Source organism: Capricornis sumatraensis, chromosome 10 (assembly GCF_032405125.1).
Source record: "Capricornis sumatraensis isolate serow.1 chromosome 10, serow.2, whole genome shotgun sequence".
NCBI lineage: Eukaryota > Metazoa > Chordata > Mammalia > Artiodactyla > Bovidae > Capricornis > Capricornis sumatraensis.
This window is the reverse complement of record NC_091078.1, coordinates 68,901,017-68,913,920: the sequence shown is the minus strand read 5'-3', so window position 1 is coordinate 68,913,920 and position 12,904 is coordinate 68,901,017. Positions and strand designations below refer to the sequence as shown.

Below are 12,904 nucleotides of genomic sequence, written 5' to 3'. Positions count from 1 at the left end.
CACACAGCTCATAACTGGTACAAGCCTGATTTGAGTCTAGACAACTTAGTTCCAGAACATATGTTTTTATTCACTACACTGCATTGCTCACATAAGGAAGTGGTTGAATTTCCCAAAAGAGCAGTTCTCCCAATTTCATATTGAACCTGCAATTGGATTATCCCTAGGAAGAATGAGCAGTCCCAGAAGTATGATGAGATTTAATGACAGGCACTAAAAATTACGAATTCTACAAATTCCCCCTCCCTGGCCTTCTCCATTGTCTGGAACTCTAGCATCAGAGGCTTAGGTCTCTACTCAACACTGTGGAAAACAATGGAAAGATTAAAATTAAACTGGTGTCAGGAGATGAACTCTTAAAGATGGACAGAACTGTTCTTTGAAAAATTACTTTCTCATTTCATAAGGCTCCTAGAAAATTGGACAGAGATGTTTTGAGAATAAAGGGAAAGCAGAGCCTTGGGAGAGAAATGAAGAATCAGCTGGGTCCTGCAGCTGAGTAGCAACTATATGTTAAATCCCTTTTGTGCATGAAAATATCAAAATTAGGAATGTCAGGATGCAAGTGATGCTCAGAAAAACATTTGTACAGCTCTTTAAAGTTAAAAGAAACTCTCACATATCTGATCTATTGTAGCAGATAGCCATCATAATATCCTATGTAATTAAAAAAATAAAGACTGATGGAGACCAGTGGCTCTTCGCTGGGGGTGGATGTGTCCAGAGATTATTTGGGAGATATTTTTGATTGTCATGATTTGGGAGGACAGGTATAGCCAATGAAGTACAGTGGGTAAGGGACAAGGATGCCCTTAAATATCCTCCCTGTGACAAAGACTTCTCTGGTCCAGAACATCAGTAGTGCTGAGGTCGAGAAACCTTGTCTTGGAGCGTAAGTATTTTGGTCAGGTCATATACCTCACAAGTATCAGGGTCAAAGCTAGAACCCAGGTCATCTGATGGCAAATCCTTTATTTGTTTCCTTATTTATATCCTTTGGCATTATACAGTATGCAGTGTGATGCAAGCCTTTTAGATCTGGAGAATTTTAAAAGTATAAATTATGAGTAGCCCTTTAGTGCTTCAGAAGAGTCAGATCACCCCTCAGTGTTTAATACATCCTAGGCCTATGGAGGAGAAGGGAGTGACAGATGATGAGATGATTGGAAGGCATCACCAACTCAATGGACATGAGTTTGCACAAACTCTAGGAGATGGTGAAGAACAGGGAAGCCTGGTGTGCTGCAGTCCATGGGATCGCAAAGAGCTGAACACAGCTTAGCAGCTGAACAACAACAAAGGCCTGTATTACTTCATGGGAGATGATTCCACATCCAAAACACAAATGTCACCTTCTTTATTGAGTTCTAGTATGCCAGCATTTCACAATTTCCAGCCAATTATTTTGTAAATGGGAACATGATTAATTCCTTTAATGCTATTTTTGTGATTATCAAGGTAATTAGGATTTAATCACTACACTATTTTTGTGAGTATTTACATCTGCTCTTTGGCTAATAGGGTATCATATGTTTTTTATTGAGCAAACAGTTATGTGTGTGTCTATGGTGTAAATGAACAAAGGGCCTTCTTGTCTGTTTCCTGTACATTGATTTGGGATGACCCAGGTCATTTGTACATTGACTTCAGATTGTCTGATGTGACAGTGGACTGCACAAAGCAGGCTGATTTAATTACTATTTTAAGTATATTAAGATAACTGTGTTCCATTTTCCCCATCTGTACCAATTATTAAATAACAGAACAATTTTAAAGATAAAAGAGAATTACTTTTTTTATTATCCCTGATAAATACCAAGGATCTCTCTGACCCTCTTATATAATTTTTGCTGCCATCCTATAAGATTGTTATTGAGCTCTATTTTATAGATGAGGATGCTAAACCTTAACAAGTTAAGCAAATTGCCTCGGGTCACACAGCCAGAACTGACGGATCTGGAATTTGATTAGCCATCCTCTGATGCCAGCATCCTTGGTAGAGTTCTCAAACCTTCACACCATGTCCTCAGCCTAAATCTTAGTACCTGGAATGGGTCATCAAGAAGGTGGTCACCTCTCCATTCCTAAGCACCTTCATGAAAAATGTACCACATTTGCAACCCAGTGTAACTAAATCTCATGATTTTAAAATGTTTAGCCGAAAGTTCTATTAAATAAAGCTGTGGACAGGAAAAAAAAACACAGCTGTGTATAACGGACTTTTGGACTCAGAGGGAGAGGGAGAGGGTGGGATGATTTGGGAGAATGGCATTCTATCATGTATACTATCATGTAAGAATTGAATCACCAGTCTATGTCTGACGCAGGATATAGCATGCTTGGGGCTGGTGCATGGGGATGACCCACAGAGATGTTATGGGGAGGGAGGTGGGAGGGGGGTTCATGTTTGGGAACACATGTAAGAATTAAAGATTTTTAAATTAAAAAAAAAAACCAAAAAACAAAAAACAAACAAAAAAAAAGCTGTGTTCATCCTAGTTCTTTTCTGAAGGACTCTGTTAAGGCCGGTACTGGTGCCAAGTGCTTTAGCCATTCTGAATTCCAATAGCAGTATTGATTTTTTTCTTTTTTTTGCATTTTTTACACAAATGTTTGTTTCTCTGTTAAATATTCCCTTTAAATACAAGGAATGAATTCTAAATCATCATAAAGATAAATTAAAATTGAAAGCCCTCCAGTATAGTGTGCATAATCACTGTGTACTTGGTTACTACTGGTGTTTACTGTTTAGCATCTAAAACAAATACATCTTATTGGAAAATCATGCTACTGGATTTTTAGCTCTTCCTCTGGGACCAGTTTGCTCGATCACTTAAGAGATGCTCACAGGCCATCTATTATGTCCTAGATCCAGGAGATTAAGTTCTAAAACAGAGTCCCTGCATTCAGGGAAGCTAATGTTCCATCTGATAGGAGGGTTAACAGGTAAAGAAAACTTCTGGATTGAGTTGAATGGGAAGAAATAAAGTGGCTGCAGAAACGAGATTAACAAGAAAAGGGAAATCCATTTAGAAATGTAAGCCAGGGAAAGTCTATAAGGAACAACTATCCACAAGTTGAGGTCTCGGGAGAGTGTGAAGGTGATAGCTGTGTCCTGATGTCAAGGCAGACAGAGAGCAAATATTACAGAAAAGTCCCGAGGCAGGAAGGGGGTCAGATGCTTTAGGAACCTGCAGAAGACCTGTGTGTCTAGACCTCACTGAAGCATAGAAAGATTAAGATGAAATGAGAAGGGCAAAGTCAGGAGAAGGGCAAAGGCCAGATTCCTCAGGTCATTATAGGTTCTGGGAAAGAATTTGTTCTGAGTGCAACGTGGAGCTGAAGAAGGATCTGTAAGCCTGAGGGGTGACGTAATTTGTACTTTAAAAGATCGCCTGGCCGCTGACTGAAGGATGCACTTGAGAGGCAGGAGTAGAAATAGCCAGATCATTTAAGAGGCTGTTGTGGTAGGTTGGGTGAGAAAGGGGGAGCCAAGGAGATAGACAGGAGTGGGTAGATTTGAAAGATGCAGTAAATATTCAACAGACATCTACCTTGAATAAGCCATCTGTGTACATTTTTTATTTCTCCAACTATCCTCTAAGGCAAGCTGTATGCCTTGTTCATCTGCATACCCTTCCCTTCTGCTATAGTCATGTTGCAAACAGGCTTCCCTCCAGTCCCCCTGTTCCAGTTTTGTGTCTGTCAGTGGAAGTGCTTCCTTCCCACCTGGTGGTAGATATTTGTCCCTAATTGCGGGCCCTGAGATGCGCCATCCACATTTGCCATTCTGCCAAAGTCATACCATGTTGTGGAATATTTTAATTTTTTTGAGTTCAGCTCTTGCATCTCATTAAAAGTATATTGTCTGACATATTTCAGGAAGAAGTAAGCTTAATAATAACTCATTTAATTTAAGCCTCTCAAGAAGGAAGAAAACATTTTCAATGAAAATGCATAACGTGGCCCATCAAGGATTTTTCTTTCTTATTCTTCAGCAGTTTAATGATGAGTGGTAATCTACAATAAGCTTTCCTTTTGGATAATGTGGTTATAGCTGCCAAAGAGAGAGAATGGTTACATCCTGTCTCATATTTCTAGCAGTTATCCCAACAGAACATTGAAACCATATTAGCAATTAAAGTAATATAATTACTAAATAAAGCACACATCCGAATTATATTTATCTGTATGTAGGTAAATATCATAAATAAAGATGAGGCTGTCAAGTGATGTAACCATGATTTAATAGTTTGAAAGTGACAGGATGATAGAAATATTTTCCAGTTGGTCATATGAAGTAAACTTACCATTTGGGGTTTATCTGCTTTAATTTCAGAATTACCATTTCTGAAGATGGAAGCCTCAGAATCATCAATGTGACTAAATCAGATGCTGGAAGTTACACCTGCATAGCCACTAACCATTTTGGAACTGCGAGCAGTACTGGAAACCTTGTAGTAAAAGGTAATGACTAACCCAGAGAACCAGAGAAGGCAGTGGCACCCCACTCCAGTTCTCTCGCCTGGAAGATCCCATGGGTGGAGAAGCCTGGTGGGCTGCAGTCCATGGGGTCGCTAAGAGTCGGACACGACTGAGTGACTACACTTTCCCTTTTCACTTTCATGCATTGGAGCAGGAAATGGCAACTTACTCCAGTGTTCTTGCCTGGAGAATCCCAGGGACAGGGGAGCCTGGTGGGCTTCTGTCTATGGGGTCGCACAGAGTCAGACACAACTGAAGTGACTTAGCAGCAGCAACCCAGAGAACACTTAGATTGATACATGTGTTGCCATTTCAAGTAATGTAACCTATTGAAGTGGCATCCTTCATATTAATATGTACAGATATCACTGTGTTGCTAAATTAATCCATCAAGGCAAACACGGTATGATTAACAGTTCTTAGAGAACTGTCAGTTGTGAATATGACAGAAAGGCTATCTTATTTCGGAATCATCCAATACAATTTTGAGAATCACTGCCATTGTATCTATTATAGTATTCTAACTAATGTTATCTTCAATCCTTTAATTAAATTTCTTCAAGTCTCTATAGATTTGAAATTCATGTCTAGGAACACCGTGCTAACAAATTAAAAACCCATGGCTCAAATACTATTTTTAGCTAACATTGTTTAAACAATGACATTGGAGATTTTTTAAAGAGCTGCCTTGGTTATTCAGAGGCATGGATATGGATTATTGTACTCATAAAGGGCTTTGGCCACCTCTGCGCTTTGCTTCAGTCACCCAGCCAACCCTGCCGGTTTTAAGGAAATAACATTTTCCACATTCCTTCACCTGGGTGCTTTATAGTAGATGACAGAACACCAGTTTGATGGGATGTGCTGAAAGTACCAAGTAAGAATTGTGAAGATGAGGTTTTAATTTACATTTCATTTGCATTTCTGTCACTTTATATCTGGCTGCCAAATCAAAGAATTTTTGAATTGAAGGGACCTTGGCCATGATCTGACTGAGGAAGATAAAGCTCAGGTTGGCGAGTTTCTCAAGGTCACCAATAGCAGACGTGAACCCGGGAATCCTGCTTTTGCATTCTTGCTGGTTCTTTCTACTGTGCCAGGAAATCTTACTCATTTTTCCTGTTTCTCCGTAATAGATATAGATGTGTTACAGTGTATTTATCATTTCTCCCTTGCCCATTCGTAACTCCCTCTGTGAAATAAGATAACCTAAGGGAAAGAAAAATATCCCAGAAAGAATATTTGCCTCTGTTTTCACAAAGAAAGCTAAAAACTATCTAATTACATATTTTGGAATCATTAGAAATTTGAAAAGTACTGCCATTTAGGGAAGCCTTTTTATCATAAACATACTTGTCTATGTAGATAGAAAACTGTAAGTCCAAGAGTCAGACATAAATCTATGCTTATATTGACTCAACTATTTCAATCTATTAATTATTCATTCGGAGCAATAGCATAGGTATGTGACTGACTGTGTGTTCACTCTGTTTTATAGGGCAAAGAAAAAATGTTTAGATAATACTGGCATAGCAAAATTTCAGCTAGTGTCTTCACTAATGTATAGCTTTCTCAATTACAAAGGAAAATTAGTGATGACCTAGAACCAGGAGGAACCCCAAGGTTTCAGAGATGATTAATAGCATAGCTAAGACCTGATTAGCTATGAAGTAAGATAGTCTAAGGCAAATAAAAATATCCCAGAAAGAATGTTTGACTCTATTTTAATTTAATGAAGAAAGCTAAAAATTAACTAATTACATATTTTGGAATCATTATAAGTTTGAAAAATACTGCCATTTAGGGAAGGCTTTTTGTCATAAACATACTTGTCTGTGCAGATAGAAAACTGTAAGTCCAAGAATCAGACATAAGTCTATGTTTACCTAAGCACAGGCGCCATATATATGCTCTATATATTGTTAAAACTGTTTTTTTTTTCACATGTAGAAATAAATTATGCCCTGTGTTTGGTTGGCATCCATCCTATAAGCCTTGACTTCTTCAGCTCTCAAAATAGTTGGCAGAAGTTCCTCTCTTTCCCATTAGAGTTCCTCTTCCAGCAGTACCGCCAGTCCCAAGGTAAAACCATTCACAGGCATGCAGAGACTGCCCTGCTGCTCTGCTTATAGTGAATTATGGTGCAAAGCTTAGCGATACACCAATGATATGCCAAGATACGCCATGATCGCCTCCTTATTTGGGTGGATATAAATGTTGTTGAGTAGTAACTTCTACCTATGTTAAGAAACTTAACACTTCATTTCTTGCCTTCCAGTTAACATGTTAAACAATGATTTCCCCATGTATGGTATAAGAGATCATTTTAGACAATTCAGAGTTAATGTTTTTTGTTTATTTTTACTGACTATATATATATATATATATCTTTCCACGTGTATTAGAAAAATGTTACTTTTTCATTAATGGCAGTGATTTTTTAAAAACTCCTTTTAAAATATATTTATATTTCTAAAGAAATATTGTTTGTATTATTATAAAAGGATGTGCAAAAGGTTATGAAGGTGGTACACAAAGACTGGAAGCTGTGATTAGTGCCAGTTTTCCATTTCCATACTGAAACATAAGAGAGTTTTAATGGACTTTAAGGAAAGGATAGAGAGGGACATGTAACAGGGTCAGTACACACCTGCCTGTGTGGAGACATGTTATGCTGAGGCAAATGAGCCCTGAGATTGTGTAATAGATGGAGAAGGAGGAAGGGCAGGTCCAAAAGAGCCCGGTGGCCTGTGGAAAGAGGAAAGCGGAGATCTGGAGGCAGAAACCGTGCTGTCAAAGTAGCATGTCCCCCACCTGATCGTGGGTGGATTCCTTTGTTTCAAAGCAGAGTTCTTTCCAGGCTTGGCTGTGGGTATTCAACTGTAGTCACTTTTCCCAGAGAGGCCGTCTAATTTTCTGTTTTGTTTTGTGTAGGTATTTATCTATCTATTTTTGGCTGTGCCGGGTCTCCGTTGCAGTGCAGGCTTTCTCTAGCTGCAGCGAGTGGGGGGTGTGCTTGTTTGCAGCACTCTAGCTCCTCATTGTGGTGGTTTCTCTTGCTGGGGAGCACGGGCTCTAGGCTCGTTAGCTCAGTAGTTGCAGCTGACGGGCTCAGTAGTTGTGCCTCATGGGCTTAGTTGCTCCTAAGCATGTGGAACCTTCCTGGACCAGGGATCTAACCCATGTCCCCCACATTGGCAGGAGGCTCCTCAACCACTGTACCACCAGGGAAGTCCCCTCTGATTCTTATTATTTTCTCCCAAGTGAGATGGGGAAAAAAAGAAAATGAGCTTTATTTGGTTAATATGTTCACAGGCGTTAACCCTGTGACTTGGGTAAGGTCAGATGTTTCAGAGTATATTTGTTTCCTGTTGCTTGATTCTGAGTCCCATTTGCATTAATGGGAAGTATGCATGTGTGTGTGTGTGTGTGTGTGTGTGTGTGTGTGTGTGTGTGTGCGCGCGCGCGCGCGCGCGCGTGCAGAGGGACATCCAGACTGCCAGGTCGCTGAGAAGGACATTAACATAAACGGAGAAATACAATTTAGAAATCTGCCTCATAAAGCATGATAAAGGCAGAGAAAACCGTTCTGAACTCCACATGAACTGTGCCAGGTCTTGAATCACACATCAAAATGCTTGAGCCCTACACCTTTAATGTAAATGTAGCAAAATAGCCCGAAATGTGATGGAACGCTGTATCTTAATTCAATTTAGAGATCCACAAAGGGACTGGTTTATCAGAGAAGTTATGCTCTAACCTTAAAATGTGCTTATATTCGTTTTGATCTCCTCCAGTGTCTGGGATTAAAACACTATGAAGGTCAGGCATCAGACAACATCTTCTCTAACCTTTTTGCAATAATTCTGTCATTAGCAATGCTTTTAAGATCCCATTCTCTTCCATCCCCCTACGCCAGTTTTTCTGGAGAGAAGCTGAAGATACTGTCAAGCATAGGGACAGGAAGTAAAGCCGGCAGGGGAGAAGGGGAGAAGGGAATAGAACCACTGCAGCAGGCACAGCAGGTTTAAAATAAATCTCTAGCAGACGGCCACAAAATGGATAAATATTCAGACTATGCACCAGCGGGCTTCCAAACCGCAGAATTCTGACAGGTGCCCAGGGGGCTCTTGATTATCATCCCATCATCTGAATTTCTAAATTTGACTGATTTTTTTTTTTTTTTTTAGCTAGTTAGCATCTATTTGGAATTTTGAGTCACTGTTTTATTTTAAGCAAGAACGGTTCTCAAGTCAGACCTCTGAATCCTAACAGAAAGCATCATATTTGACCTTTCATGGAAGATGTGCTTTAGCGATTGTGAACATCATTAAGAGCTAGACGGAAGGCAGGCTCCATTTCCATGCAGTACTGTACTTACTAATTCATTTTTATCTCTAGAGCAGAGTTAAAGGCATGCCATTTAACTCACATGCATGAGGCAGTGTCTTTATTGTACAGGCTTCCTATGACAGGTATTTTTAAGTAGCAGTCCTCAAGAAGAGTGACTTCTGTTTGTCTTGGATGTAGTTCAGCAAGATAACTATGGTAATAGCTACCCTAGATCTTATTGATCACCTCCCAGGCTCAAAATGAAATGCACGGCTGTAAGCTGTGCTGTTATCTAGTTGAACTACATCCAAAGTGACCTTGAGTAACTAACTCTCTGGCTGGTGGTTCCAGACCATACTTTGAGAACCCCTGAAAGTGAAAGTGTTAGTCACTTAGTCATGTCCAACTCTTTGTGACCCCATAGACTGTAGCCCGCCAGGCTCCTCTGTCTATGGAGTTCTCCAGGCAAGCTACTGGAGTGGGTTGCCATTCCCTTTACCAGGGGATATTCCCAACCCAGGGATTGAAACCGGTTCTCCTGCATTGCAGGCAGATTCTTTACCATCTGAAGCTCTATCCTACATCAAAGAACTTTGAACATGCTACCAACTAAGTGAAAATTCAGTGGAATGCTTAATAGAAATGCATATCCCTACTGCCTCACCCTTAACGTAACAAATCTCAATCTTTGAGGATGAGATGTGAAAACCATACACTTTTAATAAACACCCCACTTGGTCCTCATACACACCAGAGTCTAAAAAGACTGAATTTTCAGTCACTGGCAAACTATAGCCTATGGCCCAAATTCAGCTAACCATCTATTTTTGTATAATGCAGTAGCTAAGAATGGCTTCCCTGTGTTTTGCTGGTTGAAAAGAAATCAAAAGAATAAGAATACTTTCAGATATGTAGAAATTTTTATGAAGTAATTATTTCAGTGTGCGTAAATCAGATTTTAGTGAGATACAGCCATGTCGCTTATTTACATTATTGATGATGGTTGGGTCTGTACAACAGCAGAGTCGAATAGTCAAGACAGAGACCATGTAATAGCCCACCAGACTCCTCTGTCCGTGGGATTCTCCAGGCAAGAATACTGGAGTGAGTTACCCTTCCCTTCTCCAGGGGATCTTCCTTATCCAGGGATAGAACCCGCCTCTATTGCATTGCAGACAGATTCTTTACCATCTGAGCCATGAGGGGAGACCATGTAATGTATAGCTATCCTCAGTTTTGCCTCTTGACCAGCAAAGCCTGAAGTATTTGCTACTCAGTTTTTTACAGAAAAAAAATAAACTTTCTAATCCCTTCTCTTTTTTTAACTTTTTATTTTATGTTAGAGTATAGCTGAGTAACAATGTTGTGATGGTTTCAGGTGGACAGCAAAGGGACTCAGCAACGCACAAGCATATGTCTAGTCTCCACCAAGCTCCTCTCCCATCCAGGCTGCTATATAACATTGAATAGAATTCCCTGTATTATATGGTAGGACCTTATTAAATTATCCATTTTACATATACCAGTGTATATATACTGAGCCCAAACTCCTTAACTGTCCCTTCCCCATCCTTCCACCCTGCTGCTGCTGCTGCTGCTAAGTCGCTTCAGTCGTGTCCGACTCTGCAACCCCATAGACGGCAGCCCACCAGGCTCCCCCATCCCTGGGATTCTCCAGGCAAGAACACTAGAATAGGTTGCCATTTCCTTCTCCAATGCATGAAAGTGAAAAGTGAAAGTGAAGTCGCTCAGTCCTACCACCCTGGCGACCATAAATTCGTTAAGTCTGTGAGTCTGTTTTGTAAATAAGTTTATTTCTGTCATTTATTTTTAGATTCTGGATATAAGGGATGCCATATGATATTTCTCCTTCTGTGTCTGACTTACTTCACTCAGTATGACAGTCTCTAGGTCCATCCATGTTGCTGCAAGTTGCATTGTTTCGTTCTTTTTAATGGCTGAGTAATATCCCGTTATATATATTTATCACATCTCCTTTATCCAGTCCTCTGTCAGTGGATTGACAGAGGTTGATTTCATGCCTTGACTATTGCAAACTGTGCTGCAATCAACATTGGGGTGCATGTATCTTTTGAGACCATGTTTTTCTCCAGAAATCTGCCCAGGAGAAGGGTTGCAGGGTCATATGGTAGCTCTATTTTTAGTTTTGGTTGCTCTCTATACAAATTTTATACTGATTTCATATGGGTTTTTAAATGTTTCTTAGCAAATAAATTTCATTTAAATTTTTAAAATATTTAATATGTAAATATATTTATTTTATTTCAATTTTTATTCAGTGCACAGAATTACTTGTATTTTAAGAAAAAGTAAATTTGTACTTTATCTTTGTTAGAAAAAGGGGTTCTTTTTTCTTAAATTTATTTATTTTTAATTGGAGGATAATTCATTTACAATATTGTATTGATTTCTCCCGTTTATCAACATGAATCGGCCACAGGTATACCTATGTCCCCTCCTTCTTGAACTTCCCTCCAACCTCCTACCCTACCCCGCCCCTCTTGGTGCCATTTCCTTCTCCAGGGGAGCTTCCCCACCCAGGGATCAAACCCAGGTCTCCCGCATTGAAGGCAGTCACTTAACCCTCTGAGTCACCAGGGAAGTCCTCTCCTTGGTTGTCAGTGAAACATAAACATTCAGTTCAGTTCAGTTCAGTCACTCAGTCGTGTCCAACTCTTTGCAACCCCATGAATCGCAGCACGCCAGGCCTCCCTATCCATCACCAACTCCCGGAGTTCACTCAGACTCACGTCCATCGAGTCAGTGATGCTATCCAGCCATCTCATCCTCTGTTGTCCCCTTCCCCTCCTGCCCCCAATCCCTCCCAGCATCAGAGTCTTTTCCAATGAGTCAACTCTTCGCATGAAGTGGACAAAGTACTGTAGCTTCAGCTTTAGCATCCTTCCTTCCAAAGAAATCCCAGGGCTGATCTCCTTCAGAATGGACTGGTTGGATCTCCTTGCAGTCCAAGGGACTCTCAAGAGTCTTCTCCAACACCACAGTTCAAAAGCATCAATTCTTCAGTGCTCAGCTTTCTTCACAGTCCAACTCTCACATCCATACATGACTACTGGAAAAACCATAGCCTTGACTAGAAGGAAATTTTGCTGGCAAAGTAATGTCTCTGCTTTTGAATACGCTATCTAGGTTGGTCATAACTTTTCTTCCAAGGAGTAAACATCTTTTAATTTTATGGCTGCAGTCACCATCTGCAGTGATTTTGGAGCCCAAAAAAATAAAGTCTGCCACTGTTTCCACTGTTTCCCCATCTATTTCCCATGAAATGATGGGACCAGATGCCATGATCTTCTGAATGTTGAGCTTTAGGCCAACTTTTTCACTCTCCTCTTTCACTTTCATCAAGAGGCTTTTCAGTTCCTCTTCACTTTCTACCATAAAGGTGGTGTCATCTGCATATCTGAGGTTATTGATATTTCTCCCATCAATCTTGATTCCAAATTGTGCTTCTTCCAGCCCAGCATTTCTCATGATGTACTCTTCATAGATGTTAAATAAGCAGGGTGACAATATACAGCCTTGACGTACTCCTCTTCCTATTTGGAACCAGTCTGTTTTTCCATGTCCTGTTCAAACTGTTGCTTCCTGACCTGCATATAGGTTTCTCAAGAGGCAAGTCAGGTGGTCTGGTATTCCCATCTCCTTCAGAATTTTCCACAGTTCATTGTGATCCACACAGTCAAGGCTTTGGCATAGTCAATAAAGCAGAAATAGATGTTTTTCTGGAACTCTCTTGCTTTTTCCATGATCCAGCTGATGTTGGCAATTTGATCTCTGGTTCCTCTGCCTTTTCTAAAACCAGCTTGAACATCAGGAAGTTCACGGTTCATGTATTGCTGAAGCCTGGCTTGGAGAATTTTGAGCATTACTTTACTAGCATGTGTCATGTGTAAAATTAGATATCCCTGGAAATTTGCTATATGTAGCAGGGAGCTCAGATCAGGTGCACTCTGAAAAAGGGTTCTTAGTAGTATTTAACTAAGACCACATATGCTCCTAATACAGAATTAGTTTGTGTCCTCATTCTCTAACCCTGCAAAGTGAAAGT

General features: G+C 40.1%; 1 protein-coding gene across 1 annotated transcript in view; it reads left to right on the top strand.

Moving 5' to 3' along the window:
* CNTN4 (contactin 4) overlaps positions 1-12,904 on the top strand; it is a 425,127-nt gene that overhangs the window by 325,838 nt on the left and 86,385 nt on the right. The window contains exon 11 of the mRNA XM_068982346.1: positions 4,340-4,467. Within this exon, the coding sequence (XP_068838447.1) occupies positions 4,340-4,467 (128 nt within the window). The remainder of the gene's footprint in view (positions 1-4,339; positions 4,468-12,904) is intronic.